Source organism: Callithrix jacchus, chromosome 9 (genome assembly GCF_049354715.1).
Source record: "Callithrix jacchus isolate 240 chromosome 9, calJac240_pri, whole genome shotgun sequence".
Taxonomy (NCBI): domain Eukaryota; kingdom Metazoa; phylum Chordata; class Mammalia; order Primates; family Cebidae; genus Callithrix; species Callithrix jacchus.
In genome coordinates this window covers 49,605,161-49,629,837 of record NC_133510.1, presented here as the reverse complement: position 1 = coordinate 49,629,837, position 24,677 = coordinate 49,605,161, and the positions used below count along the sequence as shown (strand labels likewise).

General features: G+C 37.6%; 1 protein-coding gene across 3 annotated transcripts; it reads right to left on the bottom strand.

The window, feature by feature from the left end:
- Nucleotides 1–669: 669 nt before the first annotated feature.
- Nucleotides 670–22,670, bottom strand: LDHB (lactate dehydrogenase B). Of its 3 annotated transcripts, XM_054238287.2 has the most exons (9): nt 22,582–22,670; nt 19,420–19,554; nt 11,428–11,545; nt 9,483–9,656; nt 7,207–7,380; nt 3,593–3,710; nt 3,087–3,134; nt 2,265–2,388; nt 670–1,039 (listed from the first exon to the last, which is right to left on the bottom strand). In XM_054238287.2, exons 2-9 carry the CDS (start codon nt 19,546–19,548, stop codon nt 872–874), a joined length of 1,053 nt encoding a protein of 350 aa, XP_054094262.2. In that variant the 5' UTR covers nt 19,549–19,554; nt 22,582–22,670; the 3' UTR covers nt 670–871. The 3 variants fall into 3 exon arrangements, with proteins under 3 accessions (XP_054094262.2, XP_035111997.3, XP_078192208.1); XM_035256106.3 differs by lacking the exon at nt 3,087–3,134; XM_078336082.1 differs by lacking the exons at nt 3,087–3,134; nt 19,420–19,554.
- Nucleotides 22,671–24,677: the final 2,007 nt, after the last annotated feature.

The window sequence follows — 24,677 nt, the reverse complement described above, 5'->3', positions numbered from 1 at the left end:
GCTACCATGATGACCAAGCTGTGTGCTGAGAGTTTTACATGATTTTCTCATTTCAGCAACCCATACTGAAGAGGTATTGCTATCATCACTGTTTTATAGGTGAGGAAATTGAGAATTAGGAGTGGTTAAGTAGTCAACTTGACCAAGATCACAGTTCATCAATGATAAGGCTAGGACTCAAGTCCAGGTTTATGACACCAAAGCCCATGTTTTAAACGCTACCTAAACTTACCCCTACATATGACATGTAAATTGGGAACTCTTTGTTAAAGGAAGTCTACCTAAGTTCCCTGTGAATTCACGTTATGCTATCTCCAAGTAGCCTGAATCTGAATAATCCAGACCAAACTTTCATTTGCCTTCATTAAATAGAACTAACTCTAACAAAGTTTCCGTTTTAGGGGTTCTTCCTTTTACAATAGGCTTCCTTGCAATTGTCATATACATTGACATCCATTGCAACTTCTTCAATTATTACCTTAAAATGATAATCATATTCTCAGGGCAACAACTACACAACTGTGGCACATGTTGCAATAAATAATTTTTGTGCCATCCAGAGGGAGGAGTGTAGATGACGTTGGAATTTAGGGACATTTATGATCTGTGGTAAGAACGAGTTGACAGATTGAAATCTTTCAGGAATCATTAAGGAAGGAATCCCAGAAATAGAAGCACACTGCAATAGTTAATTTTATTTGTTCTAGAACTCATTGCAAGCATTAAACCAAACATAGGCTTTGATTCTATGAGCTCAAATTCACATATTAAAGGTCAGAGCAAACTAAGATTCATGTACATGGATGAAAACTAAAGGCTCAGAGTTAATCACATTGTAGTTTTTAAACTTCTACAGCCTAGGGCTCAGCAGTCACAGGTCTTTTAGGTCCTTCTGGATGTCCCACAGGGTATCTGCACTTTTCTTGAGCTGAGCAACCTCATCATCCTTGAGCTTCTGGTTGATAACGCTGGTTAATCCCCGGGCATTGAGGATACACGGAAGGCTCAGGAAGACTTCATTCTCGATGCCATACATCCCCTGCCAGAACAACAAAGCACTGAGATTAAGACACGGAACCATATGTAAAAATGATCAAAGACAGGAGACTGAGGTGGGAGGACTGTTTGAGCCCAGGAGTTTGAAGCTTCAGTGAGCTATGATCGTGGCACTACTCTCCAGACTGGGTGACAGAGCAAGACCTCAACTCTAACGGGGGTAAAAAAGAGAATAATCAAAGGTCCTATGCTTCAACAGAAAGACTTGTAGGAAACTTAATAAGTACAAACTCATTCTCTAATCTGATTTTCATCACATACAGGTCCACATTTCCTCAATACTTACGTTTTGAGTTAGGTTTTATACATAGAATATGCAAACATACACTATGAGCTTTAAGTTGCTTAAAGACTGAGTTAAGAAAGAAATTTCAGAAAGTGGTAGCCAATCTACAAGGTCCTAGGTAATAATTAGAGACCATTAAAAGCAAGATTCTTGGACCACCTAAGAATTGCTAAAAATAAATAAATAAATAAAAACAACAACAACAAAACAATTTCCAAAACACGTTACCAGTTTGTGTGGGTAATTTATTCAAAGGGTCATTTAACTATATAACTAATAAAATTATATAATTATATTAAACACACCTTAATATAAGTTTTTAAACTTTTCAAAAAATTGGCACTTACACAAAAGTAGACAGAATAAACAAATTCCTATATATGTACCTTAAGACTTGGTAATTACCCAATTTTTGACACACTTGATTTACACTGACTTGTGGAAAATGAGTCAGTTGTCTTACAAAACATTTTAATATAATTTTAGTTTTGTTTGAAAAATAACTTCTACCTGTTTTATGCATTTGCTCCATAGCTTTTGAATTAAACTGTATTTGCTAAGATATCAAGTGCTATATGAAAGGCAATCTAGAGTTTTGTATATCAACTTTAAATGAAACTCTATTACACTTTGTCAGATGATCAATACTTTAAGAATGTACTAAGTAAAGAATCAGAGTTAATATTTAATTTGCAAAATTATACAAAGAAAAATGACAACATCTATTGAATGTCTTAGAGTCTGTAAGTTATTGCCCTTGTTGACCAAGACTTCTGCTGGAAAATGACAATGGTTTGCATAAAACCATCAGAAACAGAAATAACTGTGAACTATGATGTTATCTGGTCTGGGCCTCTTGAAATGAATCCTTTTCTAGAATACACGGCTAGAAATCATTATATTTTGTAGTAGTTTGTCTTACCTTTACCATTGTTGACACGGGATGAATCCTGGATAGATTTTTCAACATGGATTCAATAAGATCAGCCACACTTAATCCAATAGCCCAGTTGGTATATCCTTTTAGCTTGATGACTTCATAGGCACTTAAAAAAATTATAAAGACATCAATGAAATAAGACTCAATCATTATTGAAACCAGACCACCTGAGTTTGACTCCTGCTCTGTCTCTAATTATAATCTTGGGCAAATTATCTTACCTTTCTTGCCTTAGTCCTCCCTTCTTTAAACTAGGATATGAATGGTAACTGTTTCATAAGTTTGTTATGAGTGTTAAATGAGTTAATATATACGTAACATGCTTATAACTGTAAGCACTACATGGTAAATACTATATAAATGTTTGATAACATTAGTTTATTGTATAAGTAAAGATTTATAAAGTCACTGTGGTAAAAATATACATTTTCCAATCAATGTAGTTTATTTGTAAAAATATTTCCAAACACACAAAATCAGGAAACTATGAAAGTAAAAGGACAAAATATATCTCAATTGTGAGGTCTCACTTGCCACTGTCACCTAACATATTATAATCAACTAATAAAAATGATGACAATATCTTGCCCAGCAATTTTTTCAGCAAAAACTGTAGCTCTCAAAACCCACAGAGGCACTGGTACTTGAGAAGTAGCAGGAATAACTCTAGCTGAATATGAGAAAATTAAGATTTAATGCAATTGACAACTGATTAGAAGACCTTGGACCAGTTACATTATCTGGGTGAGCCATAGTTTTCTCATTTGTAAAATAAGGGGTTATGTTAATTGAAATTATAAAGACCTTTTCAACTTTTTTAAGGTTCTTTTTCTCCACTTGTAGATCAAACTCCTGAAAAACAATTACTAAAATTGAACTAAACAAAATGATTCTATATTTGAGACATCAGTTAGTCTTGTTATTAAAACTTAAAACACTGTTAGCAATCAGCCAGCAAGTTTATTTATTTTGGGCAATTATAAAACCAATGGTGTCTAAGTTTACCTTTCTAAATAAATCAATCTTATTTGTTGAGAGGAGGCAATCTGAAGGCTCTTCTCACTTGTTAATTCCGCATTTTGCTCCTGTTACTGCTACAATAGACTTAATCTAGAGGAAAAATATTTACTTTCCCTATGGAGACTGGTACAGCAAGTGTGACCAGTATAAAAATCTTATCAGTTTCAAAAGATAACAGCTGGATAATTACATTAGGAGTATATCTAAGCAGACAGCCATAGAAAATGTTTATAATTTTATTTAAGTAAAGATGAAATTAATCATCTAAAATCAAGCTCCCTTTCACTCACCTTTCAACCACCATCTTATGCACTTCCTTCCAATTTTCACTATCATTGTCAGTTCCCATTTCTGGATTCAATTCCTGAAGAGAAACACCTGCCACATTCACACCACTCCACACAGCCACTGTAAAAAAAAAAAAAAAAAAAAAAAAAGGACATTGCAGATAATTTCTGATGTTATTCTTAAAAATCTTTTCTTCTTTTAGTGCAATTTCACCTCTGATGCCAGTTACTGAATACCAACTGGAACTGCTCCAAAAAGTGACTCTCCAGTATAGTTCCCCCCAAAAGGCTGACATTTGCCTTCAAATAGAAACATAGCTGACCTTTTAACTTTCAATAATTTTAGTGCAAAGCAGAATTGCTGCGTCACAGTTACAGAGAAAATAAAATTCTTTGCCTCTCTCTAGGTGTGTGAAATCACAAGAGATTCTAGTTGGGGACTATGCTAAACTTTTGGTTTGAGGAATTTTTTACTTTTCTCCTCTATATTTTCTAATATATTCTTCTTTATTCTAGAGTAAAGAAAAGAAATCCTAGAGTAAGACCTAAATAAAGTATAATTATGAAAGTGCAGTAAAAATTATAAATAAGAGTCTACTTACTTATTTTAAGGGTGAAGAGTGTCAGAAAGAACTACACAAAACAGGCCTTTGAATTGGGCCTTGAAACCTAACTTACTTATTTCTGGGAGAACTTTGGAGAACATTGCTCCTTCTCCTTCAAAGGTTTCCAAAGAGAACATTAGGGATAGCATCTAGTGTGGCTGAAACAGATATGGAGGACAAAGCTCTTTATAGCCAGATAAGATCCCCTTTTAGTCCACAACTTCCGGCAAGTCAGGGTAATTCGACATTTTCACAATTTTTGATGAAAAGTATGAAATGTGCATAATCATGTCTAGCAAGCATGGTTTAATTATCTTTCATTTTACATATACAATATAGATCAACATAAAAATTTTAAAGATGATTTGGGAAAAATAACAAAGTCCTAACAGAAAAGAACATTGGACAGGATTCAGAAGACATGATTCTGGCTATAGTTATGCCACTAGCTAACTAAAAGATCTTCAATAGCTACTTCACCTACTTTATCTTATTTTTTTCTCACTAAAATTAAAGTCTTGAACTACAGGACATGTAATATCACTTCCCATCTACAGATCTAGAAATGTATAATTATAACTAGCACTTACTGAACTTTTACTGTATACCTGACATTGTACAAAGTACTTTTTATATAGTACATGGGTGGTATAATTATCTTTATTTTGTAGATGAAGAAACAGGTTCAGAGAAATTAAGAACTCTCGTTAGTCACATCATCTTAAGATGGGAGAGCTGAGCCTAAAACTATGGAGCTGACTAGCTAACAACTTCCCATATTCAAGTTAATCTGATCAAGAGAGACACATAGGACCATTAAAATTTAACCAGACAAAAATTAAGACAAGTCCTTGGAGGTAAAAGAATTCTTGCATAGGCAGGGTGTGGTGGCTCACACCTGTAATCTCAGCACTTTGGAAGGCTGAGGCAGATGGATCACCTGATGTCAGAAGTTTGAGACCAGCCTGGTCAACATGATGAAACCTTGTCTATACTAAATACAAAAAATTAGATGGATGTGGTGGTATGTGCCTGTAATCCCAGCTACTCAGGAGGCTGAGGCATGACAATTGCTTCAATCTGAGAGGCAGAGGTTGTGATGAGCTGAGATCACTGCACTCCAGCCTGGGTAACAAGAGGAAAATTCTGTCCCCGCAACCCCCACCCAAAATAAAGAATTCTGGAATAAAGTGTTATGATGTGTCAGAAAAAAAAGTCAGTATTACTGTATTAAAAAGCACAAATAAATTATACTGTAATTTCAAGAACAAATTCTTACAACACCAAGATAAACCCTTTACTAAAATTGCATTTCAAATTTCTGCTGAATTCAAAAGAAGATTTACACTTAGACCTTAATGGGAGAAAATAATCCTTTACATATGTGGCAGAAATAAATTTAGTCAAATACAACATTTATAATATAGTTTTTAATTGTCTCACCATGAAGCACTAAAAAAAGTGTAATGTGATTTTAATGTTGCTCTTTCTAGAGTTACTGATTTATGTGCAGTAATTTTTTACTTCAATTTAAGTTCCTAAAGAAAATATTTAGTTTTATCATACAGTCTCTTACTAAATAATTGAGTTACAATTAATAGTTTATTAAAAATAAGATTTCATTTCAGGTAAGGATTATTTTACATTATAGGAGAGTAGACATAATTCATTCCACCTTCAACAAACACAATGGATGTAATAGCTCTGTCTACTGAAAGGTCCTAGAAGCAAAATATACCAGTAGCACAAGCACACCTATGCCCTCATCTTGGTTTATAATTACCATTCCTTGCTAAAAAGCAAGCAGGGCTCATTAAGAAAACAGCTGATTCTAGTGCTGGGCAGGTAAAACTTCAAAATGAGGCTGGTGCAACTTATCGTGAAGGAAGTGCTCAAAAAATGATGGGACAAGTGAAAAAAGACATAAGAGTCAGTTTGAAAAGCCTGTAACTTGCCAAACCTGGGATAACAAATGATAGTGACAGAATATTTGGGGCATGAGATAAAAATCTGAGGCCACATTGATATCAACAAATGAATAAAGAAAGAAGAAAAAGTTCTGATTTACAGTAGAATGCAACTGACAAATACAGAATAAATGATGGAATTAGTAGATCATGTTTGACACTATTGCGGTAATAATTTATTCAACCACAAATCACTAATAGATGCTAAACTTAGCAGAGAAAATCTGATGAGGAATTGGACATTTTCCTAGCCAATATGAAAACATCTTCCCACAAATCACTTAAAAATTACAAAGGAAAAGTAGTAACTTCACACAGAGTAACCCAGCAAAATACAATCTTAACTGACTTATCACAGTTATTCTCATCAGTTTTTGGCCACACTGACCTTATATGCCTTTGGATGTGACGCGATGAGAAAGCTATAGGGTCATTTCTGTGCTTTTTGTACCAAAAGTACATAGCTCAACCTAATGATAAAGAAACAATCAGCAAACCTAAATTGATGGGCATTCTACCAAATAACTCACCTGACTTTTGAAAAACGTCAAGATCATGAGAAACAAAGACAGACTGAGAAATTGTTCAGAATGAAGGAGGCTAAGGAGATACAATCAATGTAATGTGTAAACTTAGAATGGATTCCGAATTAGGAAAAAAGCTTTAGAGGAAACTACTGAGAAAGTTGGTGAAATGTGAATTCATGGACTGTGAATTAGATAATACTCTATCAGTGTTACACTTCCTGACTTTGATAAGTGTACTGTGATTATGAAAAAGAAAATCTTAGTTTTGAGGAAATACATAGTAAAGAACTTATAGAGAAAAGCATAAGAGAATTGATTTATGCTTAATTCATCAGGGTAAAGATAAATGATAGAAAGACAGATAGAGGAATGAATGATAAAGTAAATTGGAATAGAAAAGTAACTACTATTTTTGCAACTGTTCTGAAGTACATCAAAGTCTGTAAAATTTGAAATAAAACAAAAAATTCAAAATGGCAAAACCAGTATCAGAGTTATTTTTTGTTTGTTTGTTTTACCACTTGAGTCGCCATGTTCCCCCAAAATCCATCCATGACAGCTGCTGGGATGAATGCCAAGTTTTTCAGCCATAAGGTAGCGAAATCTCGCAGAATCCAGATTACATCCACTTCCAATCACACGGTGTTTGGGTAATCCACTTAGTTTCCAGGTAACATATGTAAGAATGTCCACTAAAAATTTTGGAAATAACATATATAAGTAAACCAAAACCAACTTCGACTGTTATGCAGCTTGGGTTGCCCAGGCTTCCCTTTCCCCACTTCCCCATGCCCCAAATGAAATGTGACCAGAAAGATGTAAATACTAACTTTTCATAGTTAGAGATAACAAACAGGAATGAGAGAGAGAAAAAGAAACTTTTAAGCCTTATGTGAAGATAGCAAACATGAAAAATGCAACTGTGCTTTTACATTTGCATTATTATGTGAAACAAGAATACATAAGAACCTTGCAGATTAACTTAAAGTTGAAAAAAAGCCAACAGGTTGAATCAGTGTCATGTAAGTTTCCCCCAATTTTAACATTCCATAATTATGATTGTCATAAACCAAGAAGCCTTTGATTACTAATGAACCTAATCCTGCTACCATAAATTTTTCTGGGCATGAGATACCTTTCAGTAAACAATTATGATAATACATAGTATTAAAAATTTCTATTTAATAAAAGAACATCTATGCTCCTAAGAACCTTTGCTCCAGCGTGGCACATAGCCTTGAAACCAGAGAAAAAACTTTTGCTGGTCCAGACAGGATCACAGCACTTGCAGGCTAAGCTGTAAAAAGTAAAAACTGCACACAAGGAAGGTGAAGAGCTGAAAGTTAACCCTGCAGCCTCCACCCCCACAGTCATCTGTAAACAATGGCTGAGATAATTCAAGGACATTTGGTACAGGATAACTTTCCCTTGCCAACTTGGATTCAGCAGAAGTGACTCCCTGGAAAATCCAGCTGTGAAGCTGTATCTAGAAAGTTGCATAATCATTTAGCAATGCCTGCCTGAGGCACAGGATGCATTAACTCACTATGTGCTAGCTACTTGTCATTCCTGTTCTACTTCTACCTGGCAAACAGATACATGTATGAGAAGTTTTATATCTAAGACTGAACCATTCACAAACTCCAATCTGGCTTTGCAGAGAGTAAAAATATGGAAATAACCTCTGTCCTTGCTGGCTCCCAACTCTCAATACTCAAGATACTGTAGGGATTCCCCTAGCTCGTATTCATAATCTTTCTCTATGTGAAGTGTAGGAGATAATCCGTTTTATTTACTATTTGACCAATATACCTGCTATGCTCACCAACATGCAGTAAGTTTGGTGGCAACTATAGACAAAAGCAGTGCCAAATGGAGCACATTTTAGCTGTTAAGGCTAAAAAAGTGCAATCTTTCTAGTCAGAAGCTTTAATGTTCACACTGTAGATGTTAAGTTAGACAGGAAAGCAATTTTTAAGTCAGAGCATTTGGTGTTAGCATATATTCGTCCATCAATACAGTCTATTTCTATCTTTAAAACAGACTTGTTTAATGGCTTTCTTACATGCCTCTTTTCAAGGTTGATCTGTTTCAATTCTGTATAATGGGATTTTTCCAGAAGACAAAAAGTCAAGTATGTTAAAATGTTTCTTACAAATTGAAACTACATTCAAATGTTTCATTCTTTATCCCAGGATAATCCTTAAAATTTTTTTTAAAAGTCTTTAGGATCTATAACGAAGCCAGATGAAGCAAAAACATGAAATTGCTTTTAAAAAAAAAATTTATTATATTTTTAAATTTATTTTTTAGAAACAGAAAGAAAGAAAGAGAAAGAGGGGCTGGGCGCGGTGGCTCATGTCTGTAATCCCAGCACTTTGGGAGGCTGAGGTGGGCGGATACCTGAGGACAGGAGTTCGAGACCAGCCTGGGCAACACAGTAAAGCCCATCTCTTTAAAAAAAAAAAAAGAGAGAGAGAGAAGGAAGAAGGAAAGGAGGGGGAGAGAGGGAGGGAAGGTGGAGGAAGGGAGAAAAGAAAAAAGAAAGAGAGAAGGAAGGCAAACAAAAGAGAAAGAAAGGAAGGAAGAAAGGAAGTTGTCATGAAATTGCTTTACATAAAACTCTTCTCACATTTTTCAAACATTTGGTGTTTGCAAACACCATTAAGGTCAATAAACGAAGACAGGTAAATTGCTTCTGTAAGTGAATACTGAGACTGATTTTAGTCCAAAACAACAACACCCCAAAACACTGAACTTAACAGAACAGAGACTGACAGTATTACAATAATACCTGGGTTGGAAACCACAATTATGATGCAATCAGGACTGTACTTGACGATCTGAGGAATAATGAATTTGAAGACATTAACATTTCTCTGCACCAGATTGAGACGACTCTCCCCCTCTTGCTGACGGACTCCTGCAGTTACCACTACAATCTTAGAATTGGCGGTCACGGAATAATCTTTAAAGAGAGGCAAAAACAAGTACTTTAAATGCAACTCTTCAATAAAACATATCCTATATGATATGCTCTAAAAGCCTAACCACACATAAGATGCTAGAACAGACAATGTGAATTAAGTTTTCCGTATTATAAGGGTTTGAAGTTTAATGTTTCTGTGGCTTCTTTTTTCTCCCTTGAACTACACTGCAATAATCCAAACATTAAAATGCCTCAGGAAATAAAGATGACCCCAAAATATGTTTTTGGCTATGAATTAAATGAACTATCAGGAATAAAATGAAGTGTAAACAGTGAATCCAATAGGTAGCCAAAAAAAAGAAAAAAAAACTGAATCAATTTTAAGTTACTTTTATCTTAAAAAGTTAAATTTAGGAAGGGCAAAAAGGCACTAAAGTATTTGGTTTTGTCTGGAAACTAAAACTTGGATTTCTAATACGCTTGTAGGAAGCTTATTTACTTTTTAGCACTGCAAGTTTCCCAGATTTTATTTTTTTCTTAAGGAAGTGTGTCCTTTTAAAAAATATACAGATACTGCAATTTTATGTGATCACTTAACTCAATAGTTATGGATGATTCACATAATTAAACTGGATTACAGTGTACCTTTTGATGGTTACTACTACTTTGGTTCTTCTCCCATAAAACGGAGGTAATTATAGTCCCTACATTTCATAAGGTTGTTGCAAAGATGAAGTTAGACGAAATAATAGGTGCAAAATATTTCACATGGTGCCCAGAATGTCACAAATTTATAAATAATAGCTATTATTTAGTTTTCTTCAAGGCATTGAAGTTACCTTGTACCAATACTTTTGGGGTCGAAAACATGCCTGTTCTCAGATACATATAAACAAGCCATTATAACACAATAGCCCAAATGTTACATATAAAATGTGTAGAAGGTATGTGGGAGACAGTTAATAGAAGTGACACTTCAGTTTAACCTTGAGGATAGACTGGACCCAGAAGAAAGAAGAAACTGCCAAACCAGATTCACCAGGATGGGAAGACTAATTTTATAACAGAGACTGAGGGAGAAGAGGAGGATGATGAGGCATGAGGAAATGCAGGTTGGATCCAAACTGAGATGTGTGCAGGCCGTGCTAAAGGTTTTAGAATATAGACAAAGGTTTATAAAAAGATAAGACATTTTTAAAGAAAAGAATGCATTCAAACTTTCATTTTAGGGAATACATCTGTTTTAGGATAAAGATAACTAGTGTGAAGTGTGGAATACATAACCATTTTCTACATATACTTCCAATGGGAAAATGTCAATTTGCTATGTGTATATTTTAGCAGTAGCAAGTGGGTTTCTAGAAGTGGATGAAAGAAAATTGGCCTATAGAAGAAACGTGGTAAGATAACCCAAATAATGCTATAAATCCAATTTGTTATTTCCTCTTAGTGACATATCAGTGATCATTTATGGCTAGCAAACTCATTTTAGGTAGCTGTCCATTAATAAATGAATATAAAATATATTAGAAATAAAAAGTAGAATATAGCACAGAAATAAGAAGAGTTTTTTATCAAATGAGGAAAAAAGGGAAGACATTTTATAATTATATAACAATTTTGCAATAATTTGAATTTATTAAAATAGATTATAAATATTTTGTTAACAGGTATTGAAATACTTATTCCAAAACTTCAACTTTTCCTACTTAAAAATAAATTTATTATGCTGTAAGATGCATTCTAAATGCATTTTTGGGAATATGAAAAAAATTAACATTTGTTCACTTTGGGCATTAAGTGAAATTACCTTTATCTGCCACAATTTTGGGCGTCTGAAGAAATAAGCTCCCATGCTGCAGATCCATCATTTCTCCTTTAAGTTTATCTTCCAAAACATCCACAAGAGCAAGCTCATCAGCCAGAGACTGTAAATGCAAAAACAGGCATCAGAATCCTAAGCCACTCTAGGATGCCGCAGCTCAAAATCTAACCCAAAGAAAGATCTTTACATGGCTAAGCACCAAAGGTCAAAACATCTTAAGAATTTCACCATGAAATAAGATACTCAACTAGGATTCAGTTCACATGATGCAAACTATACTTTAAGAGCATATAGACTAAAACACTCATTATGAAACCAGCTTAGTTCAAGAGTAGGCTCAGTGAATACAAGTCTACATATTAAGAAGAGGGAATGGTGAAAATAAAAATACACTCAGGCCCAGAAACAACCTTGGGCAATGTGTCCATCCTTGAGGTCACCCCAATTTAGAGATTTTCTGAGGGTAGATTTGGCTTAAATCACCAGGAGTGTGAGTTTACTTTAGAGTAGGATTTGAAACCCAAGTTGAAGCTTAGAATCTTCGGGTTGGCTCTGATCCACTCAAATGTCTTAGTGGGGAAAGGAAGGAGAGTTTTATGGACAGAGTCTAGGATTGGGAGATTTTTTCACAGGTGATCACTACAAATGTGTGCCTGAGACTTACCCAGTCTCAGATTTCTTTTGTTTTCTATTCCAGTTGTCATTCTCTGTCCCCTATACAAAATAAAATCTAAAGTAATGAATATACTATTTAATCTTGATCTGAAATCACACACACACACACATATATATATACATATATATATATTTTTTGAGACAGAGTCTCACTCTTGCCCAGGCTGGAGTGCAGTGGTACAATCCTAGCTCACTGCAACCTCTGCCTCCTGTGCTCAAGTGATTTTCCAGCCTCAGCCTCCTGAGTAGCTGGGATTACAGGTATGCACCATCATGCCCGGCTAATTTTTGTATTTTTAGTAGAGATGGGGTTTCACCATGTTGCCCAGGCTGGTCTTGAACTCCTGACCTGTTTCAGCCTCTCAAAGTGCTGGGATTATAGGCATGAGCCACCACCCCAGGCCTGGAATCTTTTTTTTTTTTTCATTATTCTTGGAATCTCTACATAAAAGTAGAAGAAAAAAAGGTGGTTGGTCTAGACACATCTAAAGCTGTCAGCTATGAAATTCCATTATCTTACGGAAGTCATAATTTATAAACTGTTTAAAAAGTGGTTAATCCTCTGATTGAAACATCACCAGAATCCTTGCTTTTATTGTTTTTATGGCTGGTAGCAAAAATATTAGCTAAGTAGAATATATCAATACTGGGGCCCAGTTAAAAATGCCAATAGTCATTCCTCAATATACAATTCTCAAGGGATTGGTTCCAGAACCACTGAGTGTATCAAAATCTGGGTACAAGCAAGTATACAAAATGACAGTACTCACGGGATGTGAAAGACTCTCCATATATGTGGGTTTTGCATCCTCTGAATACTATATTTTTAATATATTTTTGGTTAAAAAAAATCTGCCTGTAAGTGAACCTGCCCATATTGTTCAAGGGTCAACCTATTCTAAGAACAGTAGTGTGATCAGCTACACAGGTGAAGGGTGTAGGGTGTTAATTCGCGGGGGGGGGAACAGAAGTAACTGGAGTTCAGAAAACACTTTGAAGGTGGAGTAGCTCAGGTGGCAGGAGCCACCAGAGGGAGATGCGGCAGAGAGCTGGGAGACAACAAGTAAGAAAAGCTGACCTACTTACCTTGCTAGATAAAGCAGGTCTCGTTCCCTGTATGACAATGAATAAACACTGTCGTCTGTTGCTAAAATCTAAGTGGCTAGCTGGTCTCATGAAGTGAGTTAGTGGGCTTGCTTGTGAGGGTTTCTCTTAGACTGAAAGTATCCTGATGGCTGAATGAATCCTTAGTTCTGAGCAACCAAATTACTTACAGATTTTTAAAATGACCATTCTGCGAGTTGGGGATCACGTACAGAACATTTCTGTTTCCAGTTATATCAAATACTGGCATTAATTTTTATCTATCTTTGCTTAAACACGTTTCAACACCTTTAAAGCTGCTGTTGTTGCTTTGCAACCTCTGGTAAGAACACACAAAATTCTCATTTGTGTTTTTCAAGTCCTAAATGAATGCAACGTAACAATAGCTGTAACGGTTCTATTAGGGTACTGAGCACTGGGAATATCATTCTTATTTTAGTAACATCACATGTGTGCTGCAGAAGTCAACAGGGCAAAACAATTTAGTGCTTAAGTAGAAAAGGATGTCACAGGATCTCAGATCCTGTCTCTTTGTTTCAGTGGGTGTAGAGAATTGCCTGAGTAGTACATACTCTGCTGATAAGGAAGGAAGAGATCCAACACTTAAATGATAATAATTGAAACGCCAAATTTAGCTGCATCTGCAGCACCGACTATCCCACAAATGGAGTGGCGTGCAAATAGAGGATGTGACTAAGTACTGGTGCTGCTGTTTGGCTTAAAGAAATCTCCCTCTGTATTCACATATTTTATAAAATGAACTTACCATATACATAATTCACTTACGCTTTAAGTGTGTTTAAAATGTTTGAAACAGCAAGATTTAGATTAACTTAAAAACCAGTATTCTTTTTATGGATCAAGGTCAGTTAGATACCAAAATACCATTTTTGAAAGCTACTAAATATAACAATAAAACTGCTTTTAAAAACATATTTATTTTTACTCCTGTGACAGACATTTAAAAACAGGCTTTAGATTTAAAGTCTTGTGTGGAACAGACAGAGCCATATATTCCACCTTTTCTTCCTCGTAAGTATTACATTACTATCACCAGTGCCTTAGTATTTGATGGTTTTTATATCCAAGTGTTGGCCGGGCAAGGTGGCTCATACCTGTAATTCCAGCATTTTGGCGGACCAAGGCAGGTGGATCATCTGAGGTCAGGAGTTTAAGACAAGCCTGACCAACATAGTGATACCCTGTCTCTACTAAAAATACAAAAATTACCAGGGCGTGGTGGCATGCAGCTGTAGTACCAGCTACTCGGGAGGCTGAGGCAGGAGAATCACTTGTATCTGAGAGGCAGAGGTTGCAGTGAGCAGAGATTGTGCCACTGCACTCCAGCCAGCCTGAGTGACAGAATGAGACGCCATCTCTCTCCAAAAAAAAAAAAAAAAAAAAAATACATATATATATATCCAAGTGTTTAGTATGCGTAAAATTTGTGGGAGGAAACGGTGTAACCTTTCTCAAATTATTAACTAAATGGACAAGTGCCATTTATTCAATAGTTTGTGTTTCTTCCCCTCCGAAATGCTACTTTTATATTATTATTAAATACTATTTGAGCATGCTTCTGGCTGAAATGCCAAACCTGGCTTGTACAAATACCAAATTTTAATTATGTTTTACTTTTAAGCCAAGTCTTGCACTGCAAAACTACTTTGCAATTTGTCTGTACATTACATACCTTGCTCCTCCTAAGAGCTCTGTTTTCTGTGTTTGTCCTACAAGAACACAGCTACAGTTGACTGAAGCAAAGATAAACACTCAAACCAAAGACGGACTTAGAAGCTTAAGGATCTAAGATAATCTTGTCTGGAAGTTCTTCAGGACCCTTACAACGTGATGACTTAGACATTCAGCTCCTCCTCTTGGTATGGCTGGTATTTGGGAGGTTGGTATTCAGGAGGCAGAAGCCTGAGCTGGCTCAGGCTCTACATTTTAGATGGCTGAGATGGATAATGGGGCAAAAGTAAAGTCTGGCAGTAGAAGATATAAAAAAATCAAAGGCTATGACCAAAGTTTGACAAAGTATGAGTACACCTTAAAAGTAATAGCAGAAAATATTCATTTATTTATCATGTAAGTGCCTGGCATTAACCTACTACTCAGGTATACACTTATGATTAAGTCTCTGCTGTGATAGAATGCATCAGGAAGGAAACAGGAATTAAACAAACAAAAAATCTGGATAATCTCTGAAGGTAGAAGTGCTCTGAAGTGCATAAGGCAGCGAGATGTCAAAACTGCTAGGAAGGAAATTTACTTTATATGGGAAGGCAGGGAAGGACCTGCCTGCAAAGGCGTGCATTTGCAGTAAGATCTGAATGATAAGAAGGGGTCAACCCTGCGGCCTAGGGAAGAACATTCCAAGTGAAGGGAAATGCAAGTAAAGGAGTTTAAGCAAAAATGAGGTTGGTATTTGCGGGGCAGAAGACAAATAGAAGAGATGAAGTCAGAGATGGACCACCATGTTGCACTGGCAGGTCTGCTGCCTCTGTGTGCATGGTGCCTCCAGAGTTGTGTGCTCTGTTGCTTTGTTCTGAGGAGTGAGCAGGGAGGGATCTGTGAGGCCTCATAGGATTATATGTATATGTGTAGCATATGTGCACTGTAAAATGACTGGAAAGTTTTGAGTAAGGGAGCCACTAGTTTTATGAAAGCTCCCTATGGTTATTACGTAAGCAATGGGCTGCAGAGAGTGAGCAAAAGCAGAAGCCAAAAATAATCCAGTTTTCATACGGTGTGACACCGTATCAGGGAGCCTTAGTGGGCTTTGCAAGTCTAGCTACCGCATGTCCCTACTCAACCTCTCTGATGCTACTATACTTTTATTTAACTTCTGGGGGCAAAGTACACCATCTATGAGCTCAAAAAGGCCAGATCTGGCATGTACTCTCTGTGTGATCTTAGGTGTTTGGTTTTTGTTATTTTCAACAATAAGGTATAGATGACAATATCTTCTGACAGGTTGCAGAAAGGAATAAATGATGTAATATACAAACACCCACATGCAGAGTTATTTTCCTTTCTCTATTAAGCTGGTGGGATTTCTAATCTTTATCAATTTATTCAATTTTGAACCACTTTTATTTTTACCCATTAAAATAATATTTCACCATTTTTAATTGGTTAAATCATCTTTCAACAAGTCAATCATTCTTTCCTGTATTTATGTTTTCAAAAATATTCTTTGTTATATAGTCTCCATATAATTTCTAAAGCAATGTACTCCATTTTGCTAAAAAGAAAGGGAAAAGGAACAGTAGATTGAAAACAGGAATCAGCCGGGTGGGGTGGCTCACACCTGTAACCCCAGCACTTTGGGAGGCCAAGGCAGGCAGATCAACTGAGTTTAAGACCAGCCTGACCAATATGGTGAAACCCCGTCTCTACCGAAAATACAAAAAATTAGCTGGGTGCGGTGGCAGGTGCCTGCAGTGAGCCAAGATCACACTATTGCACTCCACCCTGGGCAATAAGAGGGAAATTTCGTCTCAAAAAAAAAAAGAAAGAAAAAAGAAAAACAGAAATCATTCTGAATCTGAAGATTCCAAATCTGTTAGCAGCAGGGCCTAGTCTCTAAAGCCCTGGAGTTGAGCCGAAGTGTTATCTAACTCTAGGTACAGTCTCAATGAAACTATTTACTGAAGAGAATTTAAAATTTGCAATTACAACAATCCTAGAGGTACTTCTTATAGAATCATGGTAGCTCAGATATAGTTTCCTGAAAGGTCGAGATTTTGAGATTAACAAAAGAAAAATCTTTAGCTAGTATTTAATTAATACATTTATTTTTTTCTAAATGCCTGAATGCTAGCATTGAATAAAAAGAAAATTGTAAAGTCATTATGGCGAAAAATTCAGAGCTGGGTTCAACATACAGCCCTTCCACTGCCATATGTGAGACTGTGGATGGGCCCTTTGAGCATTAGCCATGTCATCCAACACCAAGCATATAAATAGTTTCTATCTCCTACGGTTATTTAGGAGAAAGCATTTTCATTTTATCTTTGCATATGGCAAGTACTCGATGTTTTTTTCCAAAGAAATGTAAGCTGAAATACCTTTTTTTTTAATTGGCATGAACAGTGAGCAGGAAATTGTGGTTATTTAAATTCCCTGTAATCTAGGAAGCTGCTATCCTAAATGATAGTTACCTAGTCAGCTGAAGCTAGCTAGAAGAAAATGCAAAAGGATAAAACTTTCACTGATGTGCACTACATTTTTTAGTTTTTTTTTTTTTTTGGTAACTCTTTCTCAGTAAAGTTTCAGTTTGCTGGTTTAGAATTTAAATTTTGAAAACAGAAATGTGCTTGGTTACGGGTTATTCAGGCAGCCTTTACATATGACACAAAGGGACAGTGCGTTCTGAAGGCAGGCAGCATTTTTGTTCTTATTCCTACATTTAAGGCAGCCATCAGAAGAAATAAGGAAATCAGTTCAGTGAGATAAATAAAGAAAGGGCATCGTTCCTCAAGTCTTTGAGAACTAAAAAACGCTTAACTGTGGTTTGAACTATAAGGGATACATATGAGGTAAGGCAAAAAGCTTACGGAGGTCCACAGAAAAAAGAGCCTTGAGAAGTGGGTGGTGATAATAGTATGGTATTAGTGTTGAATCTCCTGATGTTGATAATTGCACTGATTATCTCAGAATATGTCCCATTCTTAGGAAATGTACTCTAAACAGGGGTCCCCAACACCCAGGCCATGGACCAGTACTGAATCTAGAGAACCTAGCTAATGCCGGATGATCTGAAGTAGAACGATTTCATCCCCAAACCATCCCCCACCCCAAATCTGTAGAAAAATTGCCCCACATGAAACTGGTCCTTAGTGCCAGAAAGGCTGGGGACCGCTGCTCTAAAGGACTTGGAAGTAAAGGGCAAATATCTGCAATTTATTTTCAAATGGTTCAGAAGAAAGCCATATATAGGTAGATATAGACACATGTCATGGACACATGTATCTATTTCCATAGATCTCTGTATCTATAAATCTGTCTATAAACACATACAAATATATGTATATGTACATATGGAGAGAAAGCATAAAGAATAAAATGTTAAGAATTGGTAAATATAGGTGAAGTATTTGTGAAAGTTTTATGTTTTTACTATTCTTACAAATTTTCTGTACATCTGAAATCATTTCAAAATAAAGCCATTAGGTAAAAGTTTAAGGGGCATAATAGGATATTCCCACAACCTCAAAAAGCCATGCATGGCACAGATTACTTATTAATTAAAGGAAGGAAAGGGATCTTTCCATGGAGAAGGCTTGCTGTGACCACTTTAGCCAGGGGATTAAGTTCAGCAGTAATGAGACAAGTTAAACATCATGTGCCTCCTGATGGTCTGCACAGAGAAGGACATGACATCACCTAAAAATTCAACCCAAGTTAAATTACAAGAAAACATCAATCAGACAAATTGAGACACACTACAGAACTCACCTGGATGCTACAAAAATGTCAATGACACAAGAAACAAAGGAAGGTTGAGTAACCATTCCACATCAGAGAAGAATGAAGAGACATGACCAGTATATAAAATTCATTATCTGACCGGGCATGGTGGCTCACGCCTGTAATCCCAGCACTTTGGGAGGCCGAGGCGGGTGGATCACGAGGTCAAGAGATCAAGACCATCCTGGTCAACATGGTGAAATCCTGTCTCTACTAAACATACAAAAAATTAGCTGGGCATGGTGGCGCGTGCCTGTAATCCCAGCTACTCAGGAGGCTGAAGCAGGAGAATTGCCTGAACCCAGGAGGCAGAGGTTGTGGTGAGCCGAGATTGGGCCATTGCACTCCAGCCTGGGAAACAAGAGCGAAACTCCGTCTCAAAAAAAAAAAAAATTCATTATCTGGGACTGAGGTGAAAATAGCTATAAATGGCATGATTCTGACAACATGGAGAACTTGAAATATGAATAGTGTATATTGGATGACAATATTGCAACAGTGTTAAAATCTGTAAGTGTAGTAACTATCATGGTCACATAGGGAGAATATAATTGTTTTAGGAGATACATGCTTAGATATTTTAAAGTGAAGTGTGATTACACCTATGACTTTAAACCGTTCAGGAAAAAAGTCTTTTAAAGATATAATAAAATCCCAAGGTGCCCTAAGAAACTGTGTACACATGCTGAACTTCTCTATCATCTATGGTGTTGTTGAATGTACCTTTCCCAGAATGCTGATAGCACACGCCATCCCAACTTGTCCGACACCCACTACAGTGATCTTATTGTTTGGGACTGCTGCCTCTTCTTCTGCAACTGGTGCAATGAGTTTTTCCTTAAGAGTTGCCATTTTGCACTGCAAGGATAGAATCAAAACATTACACATGTATCTGCATGTAAAATCCAAGTAGAAATTATCCTTAAACTGTTACTGTTGCAATTTTGGATTCAAGTACAACTTAAAATCAGCCTAATGATATTCTAGAAAGCAGAATATATTTTAAAGAAACATGAGACCCATTTAATGGAATAATTCGTTAAGGTAAAAACTTACATGAAGCCCAGTAGAATTCTTCTCTTAAGCCTATGATTCCAGGTGTGTATTTAATAGGTTGTGAATATTTCTGGTTAAAAAAACTGTGAATATTTACCTTTAAATTAGCTAATTTGTTTCTGTTTCCCCTATGAAAAGAATGTACATCTAATTACGTAAACTAAGTTTGAGTCTAAATTAACATATTTAAGCTTGGATAAAAAGAATAAACGGCCAATTGTAAACATAATTTCTACTATTAATGGTTATTTACATTCTTGGAAGACAGGGACTGTTTCTTCTACTTTGTCTCACATAAAATTTGTCACAGAGTACTGGACATGGAATATATACTCAATACATAGTGACAATAAAACGGCAATGAATATTTTTTATGCAAAGTCTGCAAAAATATCACCCTGAATTCCTTTTAGGGCACCCAAGAAGCTTCTTGGAAGGTAGATAGACATTTAATACATTGTCCTTTCAGGGGATCCAGTAGGTGAATATCAGCCTCTGAACCAGTTTCTGTCTAATCATCCAAACTCAAGCCCCCAAAAAGTTAAAAAGAAAAAAAAAATAAATAAACCTGTTGGAAAATGAATGATCTGTACAAATCTTATTTGTGTCATCAGATAACCAGATGTGTTTTCTTGGTAACTGAAAAAAATAGCAAAATCTACTGAAATAAACATCAATTCCATGGCAATTTATAGTACACTAAGTATACACCACTCTGCCTTCTTGAACAGAGAATACAGATGGCAAGTAAGTCTTTTCTTCATAATAACCCTTTGTAATGTCCATTATTTTCATTTGCTTTTTACTTTTCATGTCAGACTGTCGCATCTGAGGCCACCATACCTGTCTCAAACTGTGCCAGCGCTTTGTCTAGTTTTTAATTCTAATCTGCAACGGACTAAGCAATCAATCTGGTTTATTAACTGTATATGTAAAGTAAGAGTTAGCAAAACTCTGAGTTGGAATAAAGTATCTGAATTTGGAGACAACTGTGTAACAACTATTTTATTTATAGCTACTTTTTCTCCAAAAAAATTTCCCCCATCTAGGATAAAAGTAGATTCTTTCCCCTTTACAGATCACAGTTTCCTAGCGGATGCTAGAGAGAGAAGAAAGATGCAATGTTGTGCAAATGCCTCTACAAATAGATGACCTTAAAATGAAATAAAACATGCCTGCATTTTAAGCAGGCTGGGAAGAAAGAATGCTGCAGCTCTTCTTGAACGAAGACCACATGAATAGTTGTTTTGCACTTGTTCATTGTTAGTTTGTTTAAAATTAGTTTAGTATATAGGGAGGCCCAGGAAGCAGTGGAAAACGAAAATCCAGAAATGGTGGCTATATAAATACAGATTCGTTGTTCTGACGGATCTTTTAATTCAGAAAACTTCAGGCAGTACAATTTAAAGCCTCGAGCCAGATTTTCTGTCAGACTTTTCTGGAGAAAGTACTTTTCTTTAATTTTTCTTTAAAAGGACTTTTAAGAAATGAGAAGAAAATGGTCTGCGTGATATGCAGGCCTATGCCAACATCAGAGTGCAGGATAAGGCACAAGAACGAAAAACAGGGTAAAAATCTCTGAGTCTTGGTCCTTTATGTCTCCTCACTGCTGTGGATATAAATCATTAGAAATAAATGAGTGCCAGTCGGGAGCTGTGGCTCACTCCAGTAATCGCAGCACTTTGGGAGGCCGAGGAGGGCGGATCACGAGGTCACGAGATCGAGACCAGCCTGATCAACATGACAAAACCCCGTCTCTACTAAAAACACAAAAATTAGCCAGGGGTGGTGGCTCGCGCTGTAGTCCCAGCTATTTGGGAGGCTGAGGCAGGAGAATCGCTTGAAGCCGGGAGGCGGAGGTTGCAGTAAGCCGAGCCGAGATCACGCCACTAAACTCTAGCCTGGGCGACACAGAGAGACTCCGTCTCAAAAAAAAAAAAAAAGAAACAACGGGTGCCTTAATTTCAGGAGCAAAGATCCTCTTTGCAGAATCTTTCTCATTGTAATCTTTTAAAAATTCAGCTTTTGCTTTTGAATTCCTCCCCTCCCCCCAGGCCCCAGGCCCTCGCTGCAGCCAGTACTGCTCCCGGCGCGCAGAAACCACCTCTCCCTCAGGGCACAGGCAGCAAAGAACGGCAGATCACGAAGGCAGGCAGAAGCCAGAGATCTCCCGAGTCAGGTCTGTGGGGACAAGCCCAGGGCTTCCTTACTCGGAGCACCCAAAGCTGGTAAAGTAAATGAAGCACCTAAGCATCAAGAAAAGAAGCCAGGAAAGAACTGGTGCGTGGTTCCTGGAAAGACTAGGAGAGCCGGGTAAAGATGAGCGCGGGGCCAAATGTGCTGGTCATTTAATGCCTTTCTCCTCATCCCAGCGAGCGCAGGGGCATTTCCCTACTACCGCGGTAGTATATTCAAATATTCTAGGTAAAGACCGTCCAGCCTTCATAGACCACCTGGTTCCTTCCCCGTCCCCCAGCTACTCGGGCACGTGTCCCGACTCCCGCCAGCAGGCCGCGGGGGTGATGTGGCCGCCATGAACCGACCAAGGACAAGTAGGGCCCGGTTTTAGCTGCAAATGCAACAAGTCTCTCTCTCCCCTGATAGAACCCCCTTGGGCCGCAGCCGCTCCCCTCCGCCAGGGCACCGCCCGCCCTGCGCCCTAAACCAAGAGGCAGAGTCAGGGCCCGAGGTCGGATGCTCAGAGCTCAAGGCCGCGGAGGACAGATGTGCTTCTTGGTCCTTCCCACGTATCTCCGCACAATTACTCCCCCACACGTCCCACCCGGCTTGTCTGTGAGCCAGGATTCAGGGTCCTGAGCAGAAACCTACCGGGAGAGAGAAGGCTCTGGAGACCCCAGAAACAGTGGTGCGGAGAAGACAATGTCAGCAGCCTGCGTCTCCTCCGGCGCCGGATCCGCAAGGAGGGAGGAGGGGGCGGAGCCCCACCACCTCCGCGGCCTCTTAGGTTTCTCCATTGTGATTGGAAACCCGAGCACCGCCTACCCCTCCCCTCGGCTCGCTCAATCCCCTTCAAGGACAAGGGCTCTAGTGTGAGCGCTCCCTCCCCCGCCCGCCAGATGAGGAGGTCACCTTCCTGAGGCCTCTGCGCCCAGCTGGTCTCACATCTCACAGGCTCTCCGCGTTATTTCTAAAACTTGCCCATCCCCGACTCTTCCGGACTTCAACGCTCTTGTTCGATTAGATCTAGTCCAAACAGAAATAAATTTCTTTCTTCCCTTTTTTTTTTTTTGAGACGGAGTTTCGCTCTTGTTACCCAGACTGGAGTGCAATGGCCAGATCTCGGCTCACCGCAACCTCCGCCTTCTAGGTTCAAGCGATTCTCCTGCCTCAGCCTCCCAAGTAGCTGGGATTACAGGCACGCGCCACCATGCCCAGCTAATTTTTGTATTTTTAGTAGAGACGGGGTTTCACCTTGTTGACCAGGATGGTCTCGATCTCTTGACCTCGTGATCCACCCGCCTCGGCCTCCCAAAGTGCTGGGATTATAGGCGTGAGCCACCGCGCCCGGCCAGAAATAAATTTCTATGTTGCATTTCAGTTCAACTTTAAGACTTAATAATACATCTGAATTTAGATCATCTCCGTCTTAAAGTTCATTTGATGAAAATAACTATTTTTTTTTTAACCTGTTTAAGCAAACACGCACTGATTGCTTATTCGTTGCCTGACAAGACCAGTGAGGCCTGGTCCCTGCCTTCTGAAGTTCCTCTGCAAATTCACCGGGTCTCAGGGTCAGGCTTTGCTCTCTAGGGGCAATGGTGGGACCACTAAGTGAGAGACACTTGCTTTTTTAGTCCCTGAGCGACTCCAAAGTTGGATGTTGTCATACATTCTGTCTTCAACACTCAGTCGGTGCTTAGTACCTTAATACAGCATTGATGACTAATGAATGAATGACAGATTGGAGGAATTCTGAAGAGTCTGGCTTCAGTTCTGTTTTCTTATAATTAAAATGTTTTCAAATATACCCGTCTCACAAACTCCCTGCTTGTGAAGTTTTTTTTGTAAATGCATATTTCTTGTAAATGACCACGAATTCTGTAATGATTGCTTCAGTTTCTTCTCAGTGCCAAGCATTGGAGGTACAAACAGAAATTTAACACGGTGCTTTTTGAGGTGTTCCTAGTTCAATGGAGATAGACAAGTAGGGAACCTATTTCAATTACAATACAGGTGATAAGTGACAATAGAAATTTGTTTAAAGTACAATAAAAATTCAGAGTAAAGAACCACTAAGAAAAGGGTATGTTGAGAAGAATTCATAAGCCTCAAACTCTCCTAGCACAAATCATTCAGCTAGTGGGGACTTTGAATGATTGAAGATACTGTCCAATTACAAATTAAAATATGATGATGAGGAAAAGAGCTTGGAGGATAATCCCAAAAGTATTACATTAACCCTACCAAGTTTGAAGCAAGAATAGCCAAATCAGCCTAGCAAGATATCTAGAAGCCACTCTAGGCTTCTTTTTCACCTACTTTGCAAAACAGTCACTCACCTGGCTCTGCAGACTTTATTTGAAATACCTCTTCACTTATTCCTCTTCTTGCCATCCCCATTACTGTGCAACTTTGGAGATGAGGCAGGAAAAAAATGAAGAGTTATCTAGTTCTTTTCTCTGGCCTCATGTCCATTCCTCCCCACAAGGTGTGCTAATCTGATTGAATACAGTGAATGCTCTAGTATATAACTCTAAATACCAGGCAAGCATACTACCAACCTCAAACATTTCAGAATTATATACCCTGGCAAGTTATCTTTCATGTGTAAAAGATAATTTTATATATACAATGATCCAGAAAATATATTCCCCATACTATTCTATTTTGAAATGAATCATTGGGAGACTATTTGCCAACATATTGAAAAAGAAGCAAAATTAGGAATTCAAGAAAGGGGAAAA

Excerpts from the sequence above, each read along its gene's own strand:
- LDHB (XM_054238287.2), bottom strand. The coding sequence starts at position 19,548 with ATGGCAACTCTTAAGGAAAAACTCATTGCACCAGTTGCAGAAGAAGAG. Across the intron at positions 7,381-9,482 it reads AATTGTGGTTTCCAACCCAG|TGGACATTCTTACATATGTT; the intron begins GTATTATTGTAA and ends CAAAATTTTTAG. Across the intron at positions 1,040-2,264 it reads CCGTGTCAACAATGGTAAAG|GGGATGTATGGCATCGAGAA; the intron begins GTAAGACAAACT and ends TTGTTCTGGCAG.